The sequence below is a fragment of the Crocodylus porosus genome, unplaced genomic scaffold (assembly GCF_001723895.1).
Source record: "Crocodylus porosus isolate Cpor-Errol unplaced genomic scaffold, CroPor_comp1, whole genome shotgun sequence".
NCBI lineage: Eukaryota > Metazoa > Chordata > Crocodylia > Crocodylidae > Crocodylus > Crocodylus porosus.
Genome location: NW_017728907.1, coordinates 57,485,753 through 57,510,792, shown reverse-complemented (window position 1 = coordinate 57,510,792; position 25,040 = coordinate 57,485,753). Strand labels below are relative to the sequence as shown.

General features: G+C 40.5%; 1 protein-coding gene across 2 annotated transcripts in view; it reads left to right on the top strand.

Moving 5' to 3' along the window:
* MYSM1 (Myb like, SWIRM and MPN domains 1) overlaps positions 1–17,759 on the top strand; it is a 28,912-nt gene extending 11,153 nt beyond the window's left edge. The window contains exons 7-20 of one of the 2 annotated variants that reach the window (XM_019531519.1): positions 591–689; positions 1,475–2,247; positions 3,705–3,835; positions 4,639–4,742; positions 5,661–5,738; positions 8,779–8,867; positions 9,408–9,462; positions 9,549–9,599; positions 10,482–10,556; positions 11,085–11,273; positions 12,124–12,256; positions 13,959–14,064; positions 14,733–14,787; positions 15,797–17,759. In XM_019531519.1, coding sequence (XP_019387064.1) covers positions 591–689; positions 1,475–2,247; positions 3,705–3,835; positions 4,639–4,742; positions 5,661–5,738; positions 8,779–8,867; positions 9,408–9,462; positions 9,549–9,599; positions 10,482–10,556; positions 11,085–11,273; positions 12,124–12,256; positions 13,959–14,064; positions 14,733–14,787; positions 15,797–15,964 — 2,106 coding nt within the window. In that variant the 3' untranslated portion in view covers positions 15,965–17,759. Of the gene's footprint in view, positions 1–590; positions 690–1,474; positions 2,248–3,704; positions 3,836–4,638; positions 4,743–5,660; positions 5,739–8,778; positions 8,868–9,407; positions 9,463–9,548; positions 9,600–10,481; positions 10,557–11,084; positions 11,274–12,123; positions 12,257–13,958; positions 14,065–14,729; positions 14,788–15,796 lie in introns of both variants that reach the window. The other variant, XM_019531518.1, reaches the window with a different exon arrangement.
* The last annotated feature ends 7,281 nt before the right edge of the window (positions 17,760–25,040 follow it).

Here is a 25,040-nt window from a genome sequence, read left to right as displayed (position 1 = left end):
TCATTTTGAATCACAAATTGCTTCTGTAAACCCTTTTTTTCATGTATTAAATTGATACAAAATATGATAAATGTATTAAATATGATACAAAATAAGGTGACAAAATAGTGAAGGATGACAAAAATAGTGAGGGGGCTGGGGACATGATTTATGAGGAAAGACAGGGAACTGGGCGTATTAAGTTTAGAGGAGACTGAGAGGTTATTTAATAGCTGTTTTCAACTACCTGAAGGGAGGTTCAAAAGAGGATGGAGCTACATGGTTCTCAGTGGTGGCAGATGACAAAACAAGGAGTAATGGTTTCAAGTTGCAGCAAGGGAAATTTACGTTAGATATTAAGAAGAATTTTCTCACCAGGAAGGTAGTAAAACACTGGACTAGGTCACCTAGATAGGTAGCAGAAGCTCCATCCTTGGGGGTTTTCAAAACCCAGGTAGACAAAGCTTTCTCTGGGATGATCTAGTTGGGGCTGGTTCTGCTCTGAGCAGTTGGACTAAATGATCTCCTGAGGTCCCTTCGAAACCTAACGTCCTATGATCCTATAATGTGTTAAAAATCAGTAGTGTTTTTTACCTCTTTTGTTAAATTAGGCTAAATTTGGCAGAAGGTGGACAAAAATTGCCAAGCTGATTGGAAGTCGCACTGTTTTACAAGTGAAGAGCTATGCACGACAGTTTTTTAAGAACAAGGTAAAGTACAATGTCTTTTTTTAGTTACCAGAAAAAGCAGTACAGCAGTATGTTTCTTTACACGTACTTGGAAAGAAAACATGAATATGCGGTGTGTTATCATTACACCTTTACCTTGTAACCTTGCTTTTAAAAGAAAACATAAAGTGTGCTTATCTATACATTTAGGACCAAAATCTGACCTGATTTAGGTATGAATAAACAAGCAAAGTAAAAGGGGGTTAGGAGGGTCTTACCTTGTGTCAGGTGTTCTGCAGACACTTTCATTCAAGAAAAAGCCACCTCACTGTAGTACCCTTCTAGCACGGAACAGCAACTGACATTCGGCCAACTTACTATAGGGCAACTCGTGCATGGTAAGTAAGCCCTTACCTCCCCCTCTTGCTTAGGATATAGGTATGGACAGACAAACAAATTAGAATTATTCAAATCTTGTTGGCAGTCCTTTTTTTTTTTATAAACACTAATAAATAATATTTTTGGTTTTACTGATGCTTGTAACTTGAGTGAGTTATTTGACTGAAAACGGATTTCTCTTCAAATACTCAGAAGTTTGAACTGTCCAGTATTATTTCAGCTCTACATATCACCTGAAGTCTTAAACAATTTTTCTTAAATGCCACTTGAATTTATAATGTTGCATAAGCACCTAACAGTCTTTAAGTTTTTACTTAAAAAAAAAAAAGTAACTATCAGAAAGCAGTAGTCCTTTTCATCTGTATTTCATCTTTGCCATATGTTGGGGAATGCTTAATTTTTCTAAAATCCATTTATATTTTTATCAGGCAAAGATTGACACTGAAAAAGAGGACCAAAGTGAGTACAGCAGCACTAGCTTTCCAATAGATGATGAGAATGGAGAAAAGGCAGAGACTTGGGCCCTTACAAACCTGAGGGGCCGTGCAGACCCCAACCTAAATGCAGTGAAAATTGAAAAACTGTCTGATGATGAAGAGGTAGACATTACCGATGAAATGGATGAGCTGCTTGCTTATGCACCCCAGCAGGAACCTGAAAAGTTTAAATTAACCGATAGTCACAAGAGTCTAATTCAAGAAACTGGTGGAAGAGAACACACGTGTTCTTCTGCCTACAACTCTGCGATTCCTTTAACTGCAGAAGACCTCTTAAAGACTGAGCAAGGCAAGGTGGAAACACTGGAACTTTCAAATGTTGTGGTGACTTGCTCTGAGAAGCAGAGCATCAATGGTGATGAATCTGTGAAATCAGAGTATTGGCAATTTAACAAATTTCCTGAGAGAAATGAGCAAGACCGAAGAGGAACTTTTCATGGCAGCAGTCAGTGGGCTGGTCAAGAGCTTAATGAAGAACAGAAGGACTTGGCTGATACCGAAATGCTTTTCCACGCTTCCCACCAAGTGGATGAAGAGAATCAAGAGGAAGCAGAGGAGCTTAAGCCACCAGAACAGGAAGTGGAAATTGATAGGAATGTCATCCTGGAAGAAGAGAAACAAGCTATTCCTGAATTTTTTGAGGGACGGCAGGCCAAAACTCCAGAGCGCTACTTGAAGATTAGAAATTACATTTTGGATCAGTGGTAAGATAGATATTTTGATTTCATTTTATGAAGTAAGTCATTAAGTGCTGCTTTGCTGCAGTTAGGATAGAGAGGTTGTTTGGTGTTGACGGCCCAGAATACTGCTGTGATGTTTCGGCTGTTTTCACAAGATTATGACCAGTGCTACTTGCTTCCAAGCAGATGACCCCTCGTCCTTTCTGTCTTCCTGACTTTCTTATGGAGACATTTTGCAGTCAAATATTTAAAGAGTGGTGGAGCATTTAAAGCATGTTCCAAACAAATGATGTTTATCCAATTGTTGTGTATTCAGTGCACTACATTAGGCAGGGAAGAGAAAACAGAGCAATATTAATCAGTGTACAACATTACAACTATATGGTTAGGGATAGCTAGTGGGGAAGCATACGAGACTACGGGCATGTTTCTGATGCACGTTTTATGTCTTTTGAGTCCTACCCTTCAGATTTTACTCACACTGAAGCCATTCCTTAGTTAGAGCTCTAATACCTACTGATTCTTTCCTCTTCTCGTGTAGGAGACTGGAAGACTAAATTTATAGCAAGAGTGGTCTGTATTAGCAAATAATACTGAACAAAACAAAACCATTTTTTTTAAATTAGTTTTTTCTAAACGTGGAGTAATACTCAGACACTTGATTAATTTTCCAATGCATTTGATTTGAGCCTTTTTAAGGAACCTATTTATTGCTGTGACGGGGTAATTCACCAAGTGGTTTGTCTTCCTGTGGCTTCATTTTGATTTGTAATTTTATAAGCTTTTAAAATGTTACTGTTTCCTCTCACCTTCAGTTTAGCTGCCTTAGAAATTAATTATTGCCTTATGCACTAGCTCCAGGGTAACTGTAAGCTTTTGTATTTCTAAAGAAAAATGTAATAGACATCCAATTTCAGTTTAAAAAGCAGTAAATGTTAGTGTCACAAATTAATGTGCAAGAATCTCTCCTGTTTATAAGTTATTTGCATAAGGTAGGTACAATAATTGGTTAATACTGAACATGACAGAATAGTTGTTTGGTTTACCGGGGTTACGCATTTCACGTCAATAAATTAACCGCTTGCTGGCACTAGTCATTTTTGAGAGCTGCGTTTTATGCTGTCTGCTTTGTATGCGTGCAGTGGAATGTACCGAAGGTCCAAAAACCATAATAAACTTTCACATCTGTGAAACTAACATTTCTTTGTGGATTATATGACTGGTATATTGTTGCACATACTGTACAATCTTACATCATATGTATATTTTTGGATCAAAAATCGTATCGACTGTTAGAATTGTTGGGGTGAGTGCCAAATGTGCCGCGTAGCAGGAGTGTCTTAATTATTCTGTAGAAAACAAAAATACAAATATAAAGACATGTTAAATGCCTTCAAAGGAAAGTTAAAGCATACTGTTCTTCTAATATTTGTATTGCTTCATTTCCTTATTGTTTGAAAACGTGCTGTGCTTTGTTTCAGGGAGCGATGTAAACCCAAATACCTGAACAAAACTTCAGTACGCCCAGGCCTGAAGAACTGTGGTGATGTTAACTGTATCGGTCGAATACACACGTACCTGGAATTAATAGGAGCAATTAACTTTGGCTGTGGTAAAAAGATTTTACTTTTAATCTATTCAGGACTTTAGCCTTTATAAATGCTAATGTCTGTTTATAGGTTAGGTAATTTATACTTTTAGATGAGGTGTAAAAATCAAGGGGGTGGGAAACCTCTTTTCAAAAGAATCTTTTTGTCTAAATTTACTCCTCATGAGTTGCAAGTTTATTTAGGACTGCATCAAGTGGTTCTGACCTTTTTGGGCTCACACCTTCGCTGTAATATATGTATCAATAGACTATTTATTTTTTTGACTTGGAAATACTTAATAGATCTTCACAAAGAAAATAGGGTTTGGGTTTTTTTTTTTTTTAAATTTTTACTTTTAAGTTATCAAAATGCCTTCAGTCCTTAAATATAGATTCTGGTTATTTCTTGCCATTTCTTATGAGTTAGGAGAAATATACTTTATTGAAATGATACTGTGTAAATTATCTCTGTGGCTTACCTGATGCTGGTTTAAGTGAAGTACCACATTTTGTGGGTGAACATGATCTTTACCCCTCACCTGAGTTTGACAGTCTTTTTTTGTGAGTGTGGAGGGCTCCCCTTGAGAAGTATAGTACATGGAATTAACATGTTTGATGTTAGAAAATATTAGAAAATTCACAAGTTAAAACTACCTTTTCTTCTTTAAGATTGGTCTCCTGAGACAGCATTCTTTTGCCTGATCAAGTAAAGAGACTTTTAATTTTGATTTATATTCAGTGTGGTATATACCTTTACCAGAGAGAATTAATGACTAGATTCAAAGGTTACTGAAGCATACTGTGTGTCTGTTTTTGCATCCTTACAGAACAGGCTGTATATAACAGACCACAACCAGCTGATAAAACACGATCCAAAGAAGGCAAAGATACTATAGAAGCATACCAATTAGCTCAGCGTCTGCAGTCTATGGTAAGTTAGAAATACAAAGCTACATGTGACAGTGTTAGGGTGTTTTTTGATTTCCACTTTCCATGCAAGGCATCTCTTTCTCTCTCGTGGAGTGTTGATTTGACTGTCTGAGCAGTAGTGTTGCTCTCTGAGAGAGAGATACATGTGAAATACCGTTCTATTATGCAGTTGGTTTCTAAAGTTCCTTATCTTTCCTGCAGGGAACCTTCAAAACCAGTGAAATCTGCAGACCTGCATTAGCTGGAAAATATTGGAGTTTTCTGTTGGCATGTTGTTAGGATGCCTAATTCATGTGCTGTATAAATTGACCAGGTTTCTGTAATAATTTAGAGCTTTTACACTTATGACCAAGTATATATGAGATTTTAGAAATAACTTACTGCTTCATTAAATAAAAAGGCTTGCAAGATATTTATGTAAAAATTGTATATTGCCTGGTTTTATATTGCTGTACAGACAGCTTGTATATTTAATTCATTGGTAGAATAAAATTAAATCAAATCCACTAACAATAAATGGAAGGCATGGGAAAGGAAATCCATAGCAGAGAAGGAAAGATTATCATATGCAAGGAAAAGTTATACCTTATATTGTCCGCATTATTGTGTTACAACTGTGCTGCTGTCAGAATTAGGTAGGTTTTGTGGCTCTTTTACTCAGATGTCACCCTGTATTTTTAAAAAGAAACATGGAAAATCCTTACTGATTTATTTCTTGATGTTTTGCCAAATGTTGAGTATATTCCAAAGTAAAGATCTTGTTATTCAGTGGGATTATTCTAATGTAGAACTGTACTTGAAGCACTCATGAGCCACTAAGTGGTGGGTTATTGTTTTATGGCTGGTTAAGTTCAGTAAAGGTCAGTGTTCGGCAGAGCGTAGCCTGATGCTTAACCTGGTGTTCGTTGGCTTGTTGCAGCGTACAAGACGACGGCGCGTGCGAGACCCTTGGGGAAACTGGTGTGACGCCAGGGATTTGGAAGGCCAGACTTTTGAGGTAACCCTTGTATTTTTTTAATTGTTCTGGTAGAGTTTAGTCTGAGACCAGATGGAATTTCATCAAACAGGATAAGAAACTACACTGGTGTAAGAAACATTAAGATTACCTCATCTTGTGGAAGCAGTGGTTATGAAGTGGTATTGTGCCAACTCTTAGGTGGTTGGGCTAATAGCAATGACTGTACTTTTCTGTGTGAGGTGTTCATGCCACAAATGTGCACAGCCATACACTATGTTTGTGTTGTGACCTCACAGCATGCCACACACTTTTTCATTCTAGGATTTCATCAGTTTTGTTCTCAGTTGCTGAATAGTTGCTTTTCATTTTGAGTCAGACTTGCTTTTTTCTTTTTCTTTTCTATATCTTGTGCGGATTTTAAAATATCAGCCATGTCTGAAGACCGTGGCTTTGTGTAATATCCTTTCATTGCAAACTGATATTAATATGTTACACAAGAATGAGAGGGATGGTGAGTGAGAAGCTGACCAGCTCTGCCCCCTTTTCCCTGGGTTTTTTTAAGCTTTAAGATAGGCTTTTATAGAAGGAAGGCTATGTGCTTTAATGTGGGGGAGAATCAACGCATTGGTGACATACCCAGGAGCCCTCCAATTTATTTAGTCATTGACTCTGCCATTGAAAGACCAGGCTTCTTTTTTTATTACAGTGGATGCTTGTTGATAACATGATGGTGTAACCATATTATGTTCATAAGCAGCTGCTGGTGTTATAGGGAATGTCATCTGAACACATGGTAAGGAAAATGTTGCTAGCTAACAACCATTGCTCTTCACTGTTGGTGCAAGCAGATATTGACTGCAGCCTAGTAAGGCAAATCAGTTATAGGAGTGGGAGTAAAACTTAGGCCTTTTGGTTTCCAGCCCTTTACTTATTCCCATAGGTCAAGAATGTAGACAGGCAGTTTAACTTTTAAGTAGCAGTGCTAATGCTAGCACCACCTTGAGTTGTCTTAAGATAGCAGTGCTCAACCTTTTCTGTCTGTGGGACAGATGAGTGGGGTGGTGCTGGTCCATGAACCCACGTGTCAGGATTGGGCTCTGGGGGCTTGGCACTGCTCCCTTCCCTTAGGATTGGGTTCCAAGCACCTGGTACCACTCCCTCCCACCCCCACGTACTGGGATTTTTCTCTAGAGGCTTGGCACTATCTCCTCCTGCTCCAGTGTGCTGAGATTGGGTCTAAGGCTCAGCATTACCCCTGCCTGTCCCTGGGAGTTTGGTGCCACCCCTTCCTCCTGAGATTGCCCCCTCTTGCCCAGCATACTGGGATTGGGTCCTGGAAGTCTGATGCTGCCCACACCTGACACTCTATGAAGGATTTAACTGTTCTACCAACATCATGCTGGGATCAGGCACCTAATTCAGCTTGCAGGGCCCAAGGCTCCCCATGGGGCTGGAAATTTGGCAGTGGGAGAGAGTGGTAACCAGTTTCCCACCACTGAACTTCCAGACATGTAGGGAGCCCTGTGGGCTGCATGGCACAAGCCCACAAGCTAATCTGGCCTGTGGACTGGTGGTTGAACACTCTTGTCTTAAGAGAGCGAAAAGTTTTTCTGAGTTCAGGAGTACTTTCCAGTGCAGATGATACTAAAGTATTTAACTGTTCCTCAATATCAAAGCCAGTTTTAACTATACAGAGAAATGTCTCTTGTGCATCCTTACTGAGCTAATCCTACAGTGAGTGCATAAACTACATGTTATCCAAGTCTTCCTGTGTTTAAAAGTATATTGTATTCAAGTTCAGAGTTTCTGAACTACTTTCTAACAGCTCAGGCTAGTTATAGACATTTATTCTTCTTGCAAGTTAAGCACGCAAAAAGTGCTTCACGATTGTAACGAGATAGACATTCATGGAAAATAAAGTGGTTTAAAAATGGCATATCGTGCTCTGAGTTAGCCGTGGATGGATGTGGTATTGGACTAAAGTGCTTTACATTAGAGCATTTTTGAACATCTGTATCGCATCCCATCTTGAGTCAAGGTAGGTCACATTCCTCTGGCATCCCAGCAGTTCCTTGTTGGGTGGCTTGCTAGCTTTGGCCTGTACTCATCTGCTCCAGGCAAGCACTGGCGTAGCCCCACCTCTGGGCTGTCACAGAGAGGAGACAGAAAAAGCTCCATCTCCTCTCTGCACAGCTGGGTGAGGGATGGAGGAACAGAGCACCTGTGCTATGTTGGCCTCTCTAGATGGCTGGTTTTGGGGAAGGGGGAGGGCTTGTGCCAGGTCTGTGGGACAAGAGGGCTGCTTTCCCTCACCCCCAGTTCCCAGCCCAGCTTTGTGCTGTGTTGGGTAGCCCTTTGCTGCAGCTGTCAAGAGGCTGGGGTGGAGTGGGAAGGGAGTCTGTACTGCATGGGCCGCCCCCCCCGATTGCTTACAGGGTGGCGGTGCTGGAGAGAGGGGCCACTCTGGCAGTCTTCTGGGAAGTGTGAGAGCATCCCCCACCTGCTGGCCTCAGTAAGTATGGTCAGAAGGCTCTGGTTCCCTCCGCCCCCAACACTGAACAGCAAACCTGTTCAGTTTGCTCCCACTCGTATACTGCTTTAAGAAAAGTGCAATAGAATTTTTGCAAGGGGTTTTTTGAATGTCTGTACTTAGTCTAAATGTTTGAATGACTTTGAATGTCATATAAGACATAACACGGGAACCAAGAATTATCTTTGGACAGGCAAAATGTGAAAGTAATTTTTTTGCCCAGCTTATTATAGTGAAAACTGTTCTTATGACTTTAACTGTTATGTTTGCCTTGTGTATATATAAAACACGCCTGCTATTTGCTCAAACCTGGGTTAGATTAATCAATAGATGATAGGAAGCATGTCTTGCATCTTCTGCCAACTGAAGCTGTTCTAATGCCTCTGTTGCTGTTGTCACATGATATATGCTGTTTCAGTGTAGGTACAATAACAAAAGCTACAGACGTGGCATGGTGAGACTATTCTGTGTTTTGAGATACAGAAATGTGTTGAGCTAGCCTGGCAATCCTGACTGAGGCACTGTGTAATTAAGATTGTATTTTTTTAGCATCTCTCTGCTGAAGAGCTAGCCAGAAGAAGAGAGGAGGAGAAACTTAAACCTGCAAAGCCTTCTAAAGGATCAAGACAAATGAAAAGGTTTTTCTTTTTGGGTCTGTGTGTCTATAATACCCCTTTTGGATAAAAATAATATTAGTAAGCTTGCACGCATTCCACAATTTAGGATGTAAATTATTGCTGTGTATATAATAAAGTAGTGGTTCTCAGCCATTTTTAGACTTAAAGCACCTTTCCATAATGTTTCTGAATTTAGCAGTATCCCAGATTCCAGGAGATGTGCAAGGCCAGGCCAGGAAGCCCATTAGGTTTATGTGACCAAGGATCTTGCAGCCCCCTGGGGTACTTGGGACCCCAGTTGAGACCCACTGATATGAAGTCTGCTTTAGAGTCTAGATTTTTAAGGAAAATTTATGCTGCAAATATAAATTACAAAATTTGTCACATCATTCCTGTGTGGAAAATGAGGTTACAGTAACTAAACAGTCATTCAGGTGATGAGCAATTCCAGTAGTAAAAGAATTCAGATTATGCCTACCATGTCAAGGAGGCAATAATATTTATCTAAAGACAGCGCTGCTAACATTCCTGCCTTTTTTGAGATTTTCTTTCATTTTACAGTTCCTTTGATCCCTTTCAGCTGATACCTTGTTGTTTGTTCACTGCAGAAAAACAGGTATGTATCTATTAAGGGAAAATTAAGAACATTTCTGCATTCCTTGGCTATCTGTTTTATACTCATGATCACATATATTGTTTCAGGAACCATTTCAGGTGAAAGTGGCTTCAGAAGCACTCCTAATAATGGACTTGGTAAGGATTTAGCATTGTTTGCAATGAACTGTGGTGTACATTTTGGTATTTCCTAATTTTCTCCAGCTAGCTTCCTTCCCGTTCAGTGCTGAAACCAATGGTTTGCTATTGAAGAAACTGGAAATTGCTGCGTGTCTCTTTACAGTTGTGTGTAATGCTTCTGCAAATCATCTACCGGCATGAGTGGCTGTTAGTGCCCACTCTGTTTTCAACTGAAGTCAGCTGAGTCTGATCATTTACTTGCATTAAAAGCAGTGCAGACCTTAGTCATGTCCCTACTTCTCACAGTCTTCATCCTCTGTACAGGCAGTGGCTGCAAAATGGATACCTCTTCAGTGTGTGCTGCATCCTTGGGATCGTTTTTCTGTTTGCCTTGTAATCTAGAAGTTTGATACTGGCATATTTTCTTTTATGCCAGCCAGTTCCAGTCTGCCTACTTACAACACAGTGTTTCTGTTTTTCAAAAGTGGTGATTTCTCCAAGGAGGAACATTGTGCATTGATAGATATGGTACAGCCTCATTATTACATGCCTTACATGAACTTTCCCAATGGCAGGAACAAAGTTTTTCATGAGGATGAGCAAATTACCTTTTGCCCTTATAGTGAACATCCTCTTCACTGATTTTATTTTTTATTTTTTATTTTTTTTTCTCACTCTCATGGGGTTGTACTATATACAGAACACATGCATGCCTAAAAGATACCTTTACTTATTAGCTTTATATTACAGTAGTCATTGTTCAGTTTTTTTCTCAACCTTATTAAGCAACATATGTATTATAATTATAAAGAATATTTCATTATGAAAATCCAAAATAGGAGCAGTTACTAAAAATGGTTAACAAGTACTGTAAATAATGCTTTTTTATTGTATCTTCAGCATTCGCATGTTTCTATGGCAGAAGTAATAGGCTTGTTAGGAGGAAGATACTCTGAGGCTGATAGAATTGTTGAAGTAAGTTTTTATGGTATATTTATTTTTCATTTTATCAAAAGAATTGGTTACATTTCTTTGTGTTTAACAGTACCTGTCATTTGCATCTATGCAGGAAGTAGCATCCCTCAGATTACTGAACTTAGTTTTAAAACAGATTTGAAATTCAGAAGTCAGTTATTGTAATCTTGAAATTGCAAGAATTTTTGAGGCAGGGATATTTTATGATAATTTCTTTTATTGGACCAACTGTGTAGATGGGATAGCTATAATGTATATCAGAATGTCTTGGATTCAAAATCTAATCTCCTATCCCATTTTCACAGTTGGTCCAATAAAAGATATCACTCTAAGAAACCCTTGCCTCTTGTATAATTTCTGGATCTTTATGGCTACATCACTCTTATGCTCCTTTGTATTTTGAACTAATTTACAGAATACCTAGTTGCCTTTTCTCTTCCTCTTCCCTAAGAAATCTAGTGCTTAACACTGATTGGATTTAAATTTGCCTCTTGTTCCTGTTTATACATATGAGGATGTTGTTTACAGATTTGTGCAGCTGAACCATGCAATAGCCTAAGTACGGGACTACAGTGTGAGATGGATCCAGTATCTCAAACGCAGGCTTCAGAAATGTTGGCTGTTAGAGGATACAGTGTTATTGGGTGGTATCACTCTCACCCTGCCTTTGACCCTAATCCTTCAATCCGAGATATTGATACTCAAGCTAAATACCAGGTAGGTTTTCTGTGCATATTTTAAAATGTATCTATTATTTAATATGCATCAATACAATAATGGACATAGCTTGCACATTTGGAAATTGTTTGGGTTGTAAACTGATCTGTGGCTTTCAGAGCACTAGGATTCTTCATGTAATTGAAGTTCAGTAATGAATTGAGGGTAAATACAGGCTACATTTCTACATATGCATGATTTAATCAGTCTTCCAGATTTTTAAGGATATACCAGTGTTCCTACCTTGTACTGTGTGTGTGTAGGTAGGCAACCATCTGTCGTCTGGATCATGGTGTATGCATACAGTCTAGCTAGGTGCCTGATGAATCTGCTTGTACACAGTCCTGCAACCGTCACACCAAGACCTTTTGACACGCATGCTGAGGCAAGAGTATGGAGGAATGGAGGCTGTCCAAGACTTACCATCTCCCCTTCAGACCATTGAGATAGCATCCAAAGGCCAGACCAAGTCCAGATGTTCAGTGCCTCAATGGTTGTAGCTTCTGCCTGAGAGCAACAGATAAGAAAATAACTGTTGCTGACTGCCCGGTACCTCAGCAATGGCATGTTTCTGTCAAGGTGATGTCCCTTAGCCTTTCTCCAATCTAGGAGTTACCCACAAGGCAATGGAGGCTAGGGTTTTGAGGCACCCTGTACTTGCCTTGGTCTGGAGGTTGCAACATTATGTATTTTATAGGACCTACCCCACCATGAGTGTTGCCACCAGGCCTTCCAGTCAGTTTACGGTCAGACCCATACTGTGTGTGTGTGTCTAAATAAATAAAGTATTTATACTGCATTTAGAAAGTATTAAGTAGTCATTTTATTTATTTTTCCCTTTTTTATTTAGAGTTATTTCTCCAGAGGTGGTGCGATGTTCATTGGAATGATCATAAGTCCTTATAACAGAAATAATCCACTTCCATATTCCCAAATTACTTGTCTTGTTATTAGTGATGAGATTAGTTCTGATGGCTCCTACCGTAAGTATCTGAACCTATGCCCCTTTCTCCAGGTCTCTTAATGCTTTTGGTTTTAACATTGTATACATTTAAACTAGGGCTTAAAGTCCCTTTGATGTTTGAAGCTAGCATGTTTTCCAGATAATGGAAACCATTTAAATTATTAGTTTTTTTGTAATCTTAATTTTCACTTAAAAATGAATAGTTCAGTGCTTTTGTGGATGTGCAGAAACCTACCACCTACCAAACGTAAATAGGTGTAGAGTTGTCTTCCTGACTTTGCATACTGACATCTTTAAGGGAAACATATCGTCTACTTGGACACTTCCTGAGTACTCTGGGCAGAGTGTGGATCACTTGGTGATTCTTGATTACTCTGCTGACAGTCTCACTTGACCCAGTCCTGCCGCCTTGACTTTCCTGAGACTTGGAGTTAAAGTACTTGTTTAGGCTGCTTAGCCTCAGTAATTCTCTTCTGTTTCTCAGGTGATTCTGTAGATAGCTTCATGTGGCAGATCGGTACAGGAAGAAATAACCTTCATCCAAACTGTTATTTGCTAGCCTTTTGGAAGTTTAAATATAAGGAATTTACAGAATGTTAACAATGGAGATGGAAATCCCAAACATAGATGGTTATTTTAAAGAAAAAACGACTCATGTTAATTTAAAAATGACAAAATGTGGTACATAATATATTTTTGAAGTAATTTACAGAACTTCAGTGACTGATTCCACGTGGGTCAGTGAAAGTTTTCTAATAATTGGATGTTCTGTTTTCCACATTTAACTCTGCTTGTAGCCTCTGTAAAACAGGGAAAATTATTTCATTTCAAAGCCAATGAACAGAAATTGGAGTTCCTCATCCATCATAAGTGTTTTAATTATGGGTTATCTTACCATTGAAAATTCACTTTGCACTAGTTTGAACATTTTTCATATCTGCAGTATTTTCAGATAGTAAATTGTAATAGTTGTCTTTTATCTTTCAAGGTGTTGACAGAAAGCAGGTGAATCAGTTCATTATATTCTTATGGTTTTGAGAAGACGTGTATTTAATGACTTTTTCTTTGGAATTTACCTTGTTTTCTTTTGGACATGTGGCCTACTAATAAGTTTCCTCCATTCTCTATAGGTCACTACCTTAATTTGCTCATCTTTTACATATACCCTTAGTAATCTGAATACATACTTTAAAACTGAATTGTTTCTTCTGGATATTTTTAAAGGCATAATATTTCTGGTGCCTTTAAATATATCAAGACCCATCCCCCCTAAATTTAGAGTAGTGTCACTATACTGACAACCTTACACAGCAAAAGAGACTAAATGGGGGGGGGGTTAGTTTAATACTCTCTATATATGCCACTGAGACACTGGCAAAGGTATAAGAAATATGACTTAAGTATGGGAAACTGGCAATTTAAATTATAAAGCTTACTTAGTTTTGCAGTTTTCCTTTCTCAGAAGTTTTCATTTTGTCTGTCTGTGTGGCAAGATTTAACTAAAAATAAAATACGTTTGTTATAATCCGTCAGTGTTCATTTTTCTGCTGAACTTGAATTCAGAGCCTAAACTATTTCTTGATGTCTCTAACTTTTTAGTAGTTGCAGCAACAAGCCTAAGTAAAGAATGGACAGTCAAAAGAAAGAATATTGCTTCTAGGTTTAAAGGGAGTGGTAGATGTAAAAGAAAAAAATGATAATTTTATTTTAATGGATTACAGGTCTCCCCTACAAGTTTGAAATACAACAGATGTTGGATGAACCTCAGTGGGAATTAGTGTTTGAAAAAACAAGGTGGATAATCGAAAAATACCGGCTCTCATATAGGTGTGTGACTGATGATAACAGGGGTGCTCAACTTACCGTCCACAGGCCAAACGTGGCCCATGGAGCCTTGGATTCCAGCCTGCAGGGCTCCTGACACCTTGGGAAATTTGGCAGCAGGGGAGCAGTGGCAGTCCTGCCATCCCCCACTCCACAAAAAAAGAAATTACAAGCCCTGCAGAGGGGCCCAGGACCCTCTCCCACACAGCCAGATTGGAGCCATTCCATGCCCTCTTTCCTTCATAGTCAGGTTGGGTCTGGGCTGCACCCCTGTCTCCCTGTGGGGCTGGGCCATGTACCTTTCCTCCCATAGGCCATTGTGCACCCCCTTGACCCCCACCCCTATCCCTGTCCTGACTCACGGGACTAGATAGGGGCTGGGCCACAGCCCCTCCCCTCCCCTCCACAGGGCCATGTTGGAGCAGGACCAAGCCCCCTTCCACCATGCAGGTGGACTGGGGCCAGGCTCTGCCCCCCTTCCCCCTCTGATTGACTGGATGGGACCCTGCCAGATCCTGCCTGTGAAGGGATTGGGCGCTGCTCATCTGGCCTGCCAGTAAAAAAAACAAAAAAAAAGTTGAGCACCACTGGCTAGCAGCATTGCTTTTAAGATGAGCTAAATTGCAACTTATATATATGATCCAGTGATCTTGTATTTCTTCCAACAGTAGTGTCCCCATGGATAAAATCTTTCACAGAGATTCTGACCTGACCTGTTTGCAGAAAGTAAGTATTTTGACTTTTTAAAAATATTACTTTGAGTTCCCTTAAACAATCTAAAGTTGCAACCAGGAAGTCACAGCTTTAGGCCAGTTGCAATAAATCAGTAGCTCTATTTTACTATAACGAGAATGAGGTTGACTTGATATTTCCAAACTTGCTGTTTATTGTTGAGGTTCAGGGCAGTGATTAAAGCCATATTTAAAGTATTGACTTTAAGTTGGTAACAGGAGAAGAGCAAATTGTGGTCTTTTCTGTGTTTGATTGCTGTTAGGATCAGCAAGAATTTTATGCATGTTGAGAGAAGAACAAACTTCCTACATCCTTGTTCTGCCACTTTTAAAGTGGTGCTGCACCATGTTTTGCATGCATAAGTGAGATTTTTAATTTTCCAGTCCATGTAATCATCTTTATGACATTCTAAATAACTTAAGTTGTAACATTAATTGCACAAACAAGACAGAAAATTTGCCCAAAGCGAAAAAGCACATAAACAGCAGACATACACAATAGTTGTATACCCTTATTTTTCTCCCAGCATTACTTGTAGATTTAAGTAGGTTATGAACAAACTGAACTGACAGAAAGAGCTTAACCACAAATTATACAATAGTTAAATTCAAATGACTCTTGTGCATTGTATATTTTCTGTAGAATATATATCCTTTACTGCCAATGAGATTATTTTAGCCTTGTACTTCATAGCCAAACATTTTTAGCACAAGCTGATTGCCAACTGAGATCACGAAGAATTTTTCTTCATGGCATAAAGCTATGTTTTGCTTTCGTCCAGAGGAAGAGCAGGCAGCTGTTAAGAGTCAGGACCTGTAAATAAGGGAATCACTGGTCTGTTTTGCAAGGAAAAGTCCTATATATGATTTAAATTGCAGTCTGCAAACCGGGTAATGAATTAAGGTTTACTCTTAGAGTATTTATCAACTACTGCTTCTCTGGGGGGTTTTCCATTTTGACTTGGTTTCTGAATTTGAAAATGCTACTTTTCTTTTTAAACCAGCTTTTGGAGTGTATGAGGAAGACTCTGGGCAAGGTAACCAACTGCTTCATCGCTGAAGAATTCTTGACTCAGATAGAAAACTTGTTCCTTTCCAGCTACAAAAGTGAGAAGCAGAATGATGCAGCTGATGAAAACAAGAGCATGTGTCCAAATGAATTGCTAATGTGATGCCTTTGTCAAAGTGGAAATTTCAGTTGTTTCAGCTTTTCCAGCATTGTCTTGGTTGACAATAATAGTGATTGAATCTGGTGTCTCTGAAGTTCGACTGTTTCAAGACATTTTGGAAACTGCTAGCAAAAATATTTTGATTTACATATGAAACTTTTAATATTTCCAGTCAGAAAAATAATCAGGTAGTATTGTAGACTTTGTTATAACTACTATTTAGGAGGGACACGAGCCGAAATAAAGAGTATTATGCTTCAGTCCTTACTGGAGAGAGTCTCCCCCCCCCAGTGTTTTGGTCTCAAATTTCTCTTTTCTATTGTCAAATACACAGGTATTACATTTGGAGTAAGATGTGTGCATCAGAGGAAAGAAATTTGCTTGTGTGCTCTAATTTTGGGTAATTCCATGGACAGGAATGGTAACCACTTCAGTTTTGTTCTCTGGCTGATTCCCACCCCCCACAACTTTCCTGCTCTCTACTCTTACATTTGTCTTCTGCTTAATCCAGTTCATTGTTCTTCTCTGAGCTGTTACACATAACTGTTTTCTAGTAGATGGTTATGATTTGTCACTTTGGGTTGCCAGCGTTTCCAGTGGAAACAATAACTCTTGCTTTATCACAGGTTGTACTCTGTCTGGTCTTCTGTATTACAGGGAGATAGTATTACCTTGTGCTATCAGATCATCATGATCTCTCGTCTAGTCGCCAGTGTTTCCTATGGAAACAATAGGTCCTGATTATTACAGGTTGCTACCATATGGCAAAATCTAGTGCCATATTGTGACAGCCAGAATGTTTGTCTGAAAAAAAATTAAGGAGTACGCCTTTTGTATTCATATACATTCGGTGTTCAAAGCAGTTTAAGTAATACATGTGCTGTTCATATCAGCTTTTGCCATAATTTTGTACAAAGGATATCTTTGTGTATATTAGAACTATATAAAGCAGATTGATGTATATAGAAAAAAGTTTCAGGAAACCATAACTTCCAGTATGTTATCAGGTGTGTGCATCAGGAAGCTTCCTTCTTGAATTGGGAATAAATTGTTGATTTGTTTACACTTACTATATATTCTCTCTCTAAAGAGAATATAGCCAAAATGTCTGACTTGTTTGAAAACTATGAAGCAATCCAGAACTTCGCTCCATTCCTGGAGAATGGGAAATTCAGGCTAGTTTTTATTTATAGATTTGGCTGTACATAAAGCATGCGATTTCAGGTTCAAATCTGTAACTACTTCTACCAACCCTGTATGCTCAGATAAAATCTACGTTGACCTGTAAAAATAAACAACACAACTTTTGCTATTTTGAGATCCCATTCTGGGTAAGTCTTCTCCCAGCAAGGCGAAACTAACTCCTGCCACATTTTCTATTATTAAGTTTAGTTTCTTTCATTTCAAAGTGAAGAACCTGATTATAGGAAGATACATGGATAGTTTATAATTGGAGACTTTTTTTCCAGTCTATTGAAAGCCCATGGACGTGATGATAGTAGAGAACCTTATGCTTCTCTGAACTGTGTACATTTGCAGATAAGAGGCTTTATATACCAGAGTGATATGTATAGTTCATTAATTTAAAAAGTGCAATCCTTGCAATCTGCAGACCTTTCATTGCCCCTAAATGGTGTATGTTGTGAAATGTCATCTCTGTTATTTCCAAAGTAAAAGTATTGCATGGCTGTCGATATCTCTACTGGTAAACTCTGCCATTTGCTCACAGATGAAACTTCACCCCTCTCGACTTAAATTTTGGAGTGTTCCATAATAAAATATTATGCTACCAATCTTAGTTTGTATATTGCTTTTTGAAACAGGTGTGTGTATGTGTACGTGAGAGAGAGTGCACTCATGTGCATGTACCTGTACTAAAATATTTTGTAAATAGTGTTTGTTCTTAGAAACTCTTTTCATCAATACTTAAAACTCAAGTTTTGGCAGCAGTACATTGCAGATGTAGTATTTTTGTCTAAGATGGAAGGATAGATTCAATTTTTGGTCATTACAAGCCAATAAAGTGGTGTTAAAAGAAGTAAAAGATGTGCTGGCGGTTCTGCCCATCCTTAATTATTAAGTGAAAATATTTTAGTATTTTTGTCCATTTGAAGCTTTGAGTCTCTCTCAGTGGGCTGCAATCAAATTCTTGCTAGGAAACGCTTGCGTCTGCACAGCAACCCAGAGACACAGGTGACAAATAGAATTGGGGCCTGGATTTGCACAGCTGACCAGTAGAAAAATATGCATCTTAGTAACACATGACTTTTCTGTTACCAATTGCTTTGATAGCATATGGGATGAGGAAAGAACCCAGCTTGGTCTTCCTTACTTAATTTACCTATGTTGGGCTAATCAGAAGCAGGAAAGAAAATTACTAAAAATAAGATTTTACTATTTTGAACAGATCTGACTGCATAAACATAGAGAATCAAGCCTTTTTTATTGAGGAACTGGTATTTTTTTTAACCCAGAATATTTTTCTGACCAGAGCTATGATTTTTAGTATAACGATTCTGCTACATTATCCTAGTTAATGTTGTAACACCTCTCATGCTCAGAAGAGAGCGGAAAATGTTAAGCATTTGAAAAACCCACATGCAGTATAATTGACATCTGAAAGCCAGTTGCCTAAGGTCTGCATTAATTTGAACCTCAGTCTTGATGCTGTAAATTGGGTAGGTTCATTGTGATACTGCAAGGCTAATGTTCTGAAAATAATGATGACCTACTCTGTTCTTCCTTTGTTGTATGAGTTCCATCTCCCAGGACTGCCCCATACATGTGTGGCGTGCAGATAGCCAATACATATGCATGCAAGGATAAGTTGTTTTAAGTTTTCAAGTCTCGGTTGTTCACAGTACTCTTCCCTAGGGATTTGTCTTCTGCATGTATATTTTGTTGTCTGTAAGGTTGGGGTGGTGGGGGTTAATATTCCTTTTCTAGGAAATCTGTTAAAACTTGTAAGAATTTGTTCTTACTACTGTCGTGGGCCATTGCTATAAATAGCCATCTTTGCTCTCCCTGGTTTGGGAGAGCTTTTCCCTTGCAGAGTTACTGGATACATAGTCTTCTAGCTAGCTGTATTCTGTCTCTGTAGTCATTTGTAGTCATTCCCTCTCCTTTGAAAAATCAGAGAGAGAACCCTGGGTTTTTTTGCACAGAGCAGTACTGAAATTAGTACCAGCAGGGGGAGCTCTGTTGCATCTAATATGTTGAAGTTTAAAAACAAAAAAAGTCACCGATGCTTCAATAGAATATCTTCCCCTGAGGATTTGGAGCTCAGATCCTCTGTGCTGTTTAGGCATCAAACTCCCTTAAAAATGAATAAGACGTGGGCACCTCAATGCCTTTCTAAAAATCTGGGCTTTAATGCTCTGGAAAAAGCTGCGGTCTGTTTCTTTCTCTTTCCCATTGGTCCTCTTCTCCCCAAATTCCTAGGGATGTTTTCATAATGCATTGAAAAGATGGGAGGAGGGAGGTCTAACAAGATGATTGCTGTGTTCAGGCTATCAATTCTCCCCTTCAACTCCTTCCTTTTCATATTCCTTTTGGGCATGAGATGCTTCTTTATGTCTTCCATACAGTGTCTAGCACAGTGGGACACCGTTCTCATTGGGGTTCATGGGTAATACTGCAATGTAAATGATTGTGGTGATGACTATGAAAATGAAAATTAGGCTTGCCTTCAAAGGGAGGGGAGAGGCTTTCATCCATATTCTTACACATGGAAAGTGAGGCTAATGCCTGGATCCTCAAAGGGTTAGATCCATGGGTTAGATCTAGTCCTCGGTGACTTGTGCACAGTGACACTGAAGGGTGGTGGTGGAGCAGGGAGGATGGACCATGCTTCCCCAAGTCTGTAAGCAGGACAGGAACCAGAATCCTATTCCTGTGATAGCTATGCCTGCATTTAACCAGGTGACTTTGTTAAATTGAATATGGTGGCTCTGAAATATGATCGGTTTTGGATTAGACACAGAGCAGTGTTCTAGCCAATATGTAAAAGACAATGTTTTTTATTAGCTATTGGGTTCTTGTAGGTGGTAGTTTTGTATCCTGGGATAGATCTTCATGGACGACAGCTTTCTCATTCTTCCGATGCAGCTGTGTTTACCTAGTAAATCCCAGGGACTGATTGGGGTGATGCAATAACATTTCCAGGGTAGTCTCTCTCCACTAGGAATCGATTTCGATGCAAGTTTTTTCTGTAGTATCTCTGAAGTATTAAGTAAGAACATTGCAGCCCTGTACAAATGTCATTATCCTTTCCAATGAAGTCTTAAGGTAGTCATCAAATTAATCTTCATGTGGCCTTACTCGTAACTCAGATATGGCCTTCAATTCAAATACCGTTTGGCTCCCTATGTATTTCTGTTAATGGTAGGGGCTAGGTGAACGTGTTCCCTAAGGTGCTAATGTGGTATTGGCTCTGCCAGGAGGTGCTGAGATATAGAAGTATTTTGTCGTGGAGTGGAAAAAGCTTCCAGTTGCTTTCCTTCTGCCTCGTGGCCTGAATGCACCAGGAGAGGGAAAATGCAGTGATGCATCGGTGGGTCTCAGAGAAGAAAGGAATCTACTTTGCTGTTGTTGCTGAGCCTGCCAAAAGAAGCAAGGAAAGGAGGCATGATTTCTGATACCATAGCTCCATGGATTTGCCACTTTGGCAGGAGCTGGTTGTTTAACAGCATGATGAACATTGTAATCACATTTGATGCTGAACAGAGTATTCAGTATCCCAGTTAAAAGTATTCTGGTTGCTTAATTGGAAGTATCTTGCTGTTTTACATAGACCCAACGCCCTATTTTTATCAGAGAAAACGTGCAGAGAAATTGTTTCCATGGAAGCAGGGAACACTGCTGAAATAATGCCTTGTGCATTTCCTACAAGATTCCTTTTAAAGCCTGCTGTTCGAAATTATTAACTCTTTTAGTGTCAATGGCTTATCTTACTGTGGTCCAAGCAAGGAAACTGCTGTTTTATGGCGTAGAGAAGGTATGAGACACTGATTTTGTTTTTAAGAAATAGTCTGTCTGGTTCTTCTGCCCTTGCTTAGGTAGAGCAAAGCTGACAATGAATTTTGTGCACCAAACCAATAATTGTACAGCATGGCAAAATTGGAGATTTAGAACCAAAATTCTTCCCTTTCCTAAAAGTCTTGAAGAGTTTGGCTTATGTGAGTCTTTGACCAAGCAAAGTATTTCTGTACTTGTGACCACTAAGAATCTTCTCCCAGGAAGGGGATTATACTGGGATTTTGGTTACCCATGGCTTGGCTTTTCTATTTTGTCTTGGGCAAACAACTGAACTTCTGTGTGCCTTCTTGTCTACAAATGAGGACACTATCTTCTCACCTAGCATAGGAATGAGAAGAAGACCATATGTGTACATATTTATAAAGCACCTTGAGATCTTCGGATGACATGCAGAGTATAATTAAAAATAACACTGTGCTGCGTACGTTTATATGGCACTTGCCAAATGCAAACACTGATCCTCAGCATATATAATTTGCTGTAGCTCCCTCAATGTTGGTGAAAAGCAATAATAGCAGCCCTTACGGATCTGTCCCAGGATGGAGATTTGACAGGAAGAGGGCTGGGCTGGGGGGGTATATTCCCAGTTCCTCGGTGTTTTGTACAATGGACAAGACAAAGCAAAGGTGAGATGTAACTTGGGAAAGGGAGGGTGAGGAGAAGGGGCTGATGATGATACATGGGAAAGAAACGCATGGAGAATAAGTGATTTCAGAGGAGGCGGGGAGTGTTCGACTGATAGATAAATAGAGGCTCTTCCAGCGATAATGCAAGAGTCAAAGGTGAGAGGTCTGGGTGGAGTACGGAGAACAGCCAGAACAATATGAGGAAATGGGAGCAGAGATGCAGGCAGGGATGAGATTATAGAGTGGAGCTGAAGCTGAAGATGTGAAGTCTGATTGTGATGCAGTGAGAGAGACGAAGCTAATGAATGGATTTGAGGAGGGCGTGTGGCATAGTTGAAGGTGACAGATGACTTAATGGACAGCATTTGAACAAACTGGAGGTGGGGAAAATGAAAGGCTGTGAGAGATGTCAGAAACTGTCCTGGCCAAAGCATAGGCGGTGGTAATAGCACTGGGGAGTACGAAATAGGGCAATGCTAAAGGAGCAGTAACACAACTTAGCAAGGGGCTGCATATGGTGTGAGAAGGATTTGAACTGACCGCAGTTTGTAGGATCAAATGAAAATAGAGAGTAGGGCCAGAAAATGTAGCACTTGCATAGTAATTTCACTTGTGGATCTCAAGGCTCTTTAGAAAGGTGAGTAAGTATAATTATTTGTCTGGGAGGCACCAAGCCCAGGAAAGGTACAGGTGCAGTGACTTGTTCATTGCCAGAAGAGGAGTCTGTACAGGCATAAACCGAGGCAGACGAGGTTCTTTGGGTAAATGTGATATCTTTTATTAGACCAACTAAATAGTTGGAAAAATTGTTCTTTGCAAGCTTTTGAGCACAAATACCTGTGTTCAGACATAGGGATAGTCTGCCGGCATTTTGTGCTCTTCATGCATGGTGGAATAGAAGCCAATATGCAAAACGCAGGTCTGTGAAAATGCAACTGCGTGGCAGCGAGGATGGGAGACAATAGGTGAGACGGGCAGGTTGGGGGAAAGCAGGGAGTGTTGACCTGGTGATGGAACGTAGGTGCTAAAATGTAGAGACGTGACCTGGGGTTATCAGGCGGCAGGCAGGTTATAATGTGCCGTAACTAATACACCAAGTGTATTTCCTTGCTAGTGAAGGAATTTTTTTTTTATTGTCCGTTTCCTAGTTTTTCAGTGGTCCAGTTCTAAATATAAATGCAGCCCAGTAAAAAGGCCGGCTCCAGATCTGAACTTGAACAAAAGGCACAAGGTGGGGTGTGGGGTGTGGGAGGAGTAGTATTTGGATATGGAGATTTGGTTCAAACTCATTTGGTTGTAAATATTCATTACCAATCCATGCAGCCTCTTATAATTGATGTAACTTTGTCACTACTTCAAATCAGCCATGTCCTATATTAAATACAGGGAAGGCCCTGAAATACTCCAGTAGAGGCAAAGCTTGACTACTACCTGAAAGAAACTGCGAGCACCAGGCAGTTCGTAACTTGTCTGTACAGGGAGGAATGGGTTTAAAAGCATCTGTCATCTCCACAAAGAAAAATGGGGGTTGCTCTGGATCTCAAAAATGGATCTCAGAGTCCTTCAGAAGCAGCTAAATATCATTATTTTCATCCTGGAGGGGGAAAAAAACAGACCCAGAGAAGGAACGGATGTAACAAGTTCCTTAATGTCATGTGGCTTTTTCATGTTCCCTATCTATAGGGACCTGCTGAATTTGTGATTGACTGTGAAAATTGTGCAATGCAAAATTTGGTGTGCTCTGTGGAAAACTGGGCTCTGCAAAAACAACCCCCCTCCCCCCCAAAGTAGCAGACCTTGCAATTTTCGTGGGCTTGTCAGAAAAAAGAAACCCTTTACTGGCAAGTAGAGAAAAGGGAGGGGAGCCCTGCAGTCTTGGAGCAGGGCGGGGAGAGGAGCGGGGGCAGGGCGGCGGGGTGTGACTGCCCGTAGCAGGAGGTGGGGAGGCTTTAGGCAGGTGCCCCGGGTTCCCGGGGCCGGCTGTGGGAGGCAGCCAGGAGGCTGCACCAGGGTCTGCAGAGCCCTGGCCTGGCTTGTTGCGTGCATGCAACTGTCAACAGCAACGAGCCGGGCCAGGGCTCCACAGACCTCGGTGCAGCCTCCTGGGTGCCTGCCACAGCCGGTTGGAGAGGCGGTTGCAGCCTCCCCACTTGGGGATGGTCTGGAACCTCAGCTTAATTACCCTGATTAAGCCAGGGGAAGCCATTAATCCATGCTTAATAACACATAGACTAATGGCCTTTCAGGCTTAATCAGGGTAATTAAGCTGCAGTTTCAGGCCATCTGGCACAATGCAGGGAGGAGTGGGACTGCTGGGGCCCTTTGGCCAGTCAGAGGCATGCGGGGGCCCTGCCACACTCAGCCCACGAAAATGGAGACCAGCCCCAGTTTCAGTCCATGAAATTTGCTGGCTGCCTCCAAATTCACTAGTCCCCTACCGATCTGTTATGACGTGGCTGCAGGTGCTGAGCAGACTATACAGATGGGTCAATAGTTATGCCGTGAGGTTGCGGCTGTGAAGGTGCAGGAAACGTGAGAGGCAAAGATTTTCATGGATGGTATCTTTATTGGACCAATTGCATGGTTGGAATAGACGTGGACAGGCTTTTGAATGTGAGTGTATTGAATTTGAAGGCTTGTTTCAATCTAATCCTAACCATGAAGCTGGTTCAGTGAAGGATACCACCCACAGAAATCCTTGCCTAGATCAATGGACATTTTCTGGTAGTGATGGACGGGAGGGGCCATCACCAAGGAGGACTATACCTCCATTGCTTGAGACTGTAGGGGGGTGGTCAGGAAGGACAAGGTAGAGATGGGACTGAGACTAGCTACCTGGATCAAGGACAACAAGAAGTCCTTTTTTTAAATGCATAGCGGGTAAAAAGAAGGTACTGGGTAATATAGGGCCTCTGCAGGACACGTTAGGAAATCTGGTGGTCACACCAGACAACAAAGCTAACCTCTTTAACAATTTATTTGCCTTTATCTTTTTGAGCAGGGACCAGGTATCCCCCACACCAGGATCCCCGATGGACCCAGGGCAGGTGCTGCCAGGCCCAGGGTCAGTGAGGACCTAGTCAGGGAACTTCTGGAGGGACTGGATGTGTTCAAATCAGCAGGTCCTGATGATCTCCACCCCCGAGTGCTGAGAGAATCGGCAGAGGTCATTGCGGGACCCCTGGCATGGCTGTACGAGCATTCGTGGTGCTCTGGTGAGGTGCCAGAGGACTGGAAGAGGGCCAACGTGGTCCCCATTTTCAAAAAAGGGAGGAAGGAGGACCCAGGAAACAATAGGCCAGTCAGTCTTACCTCGGTCCTGGGTAAGCTCTTTGAGAAAATTATCCAGCAGCACATCTGCGAGGGACCAGCAGGGGGGATTATGCTTAGGGGCAATCAACACGGGTTCATTCAAG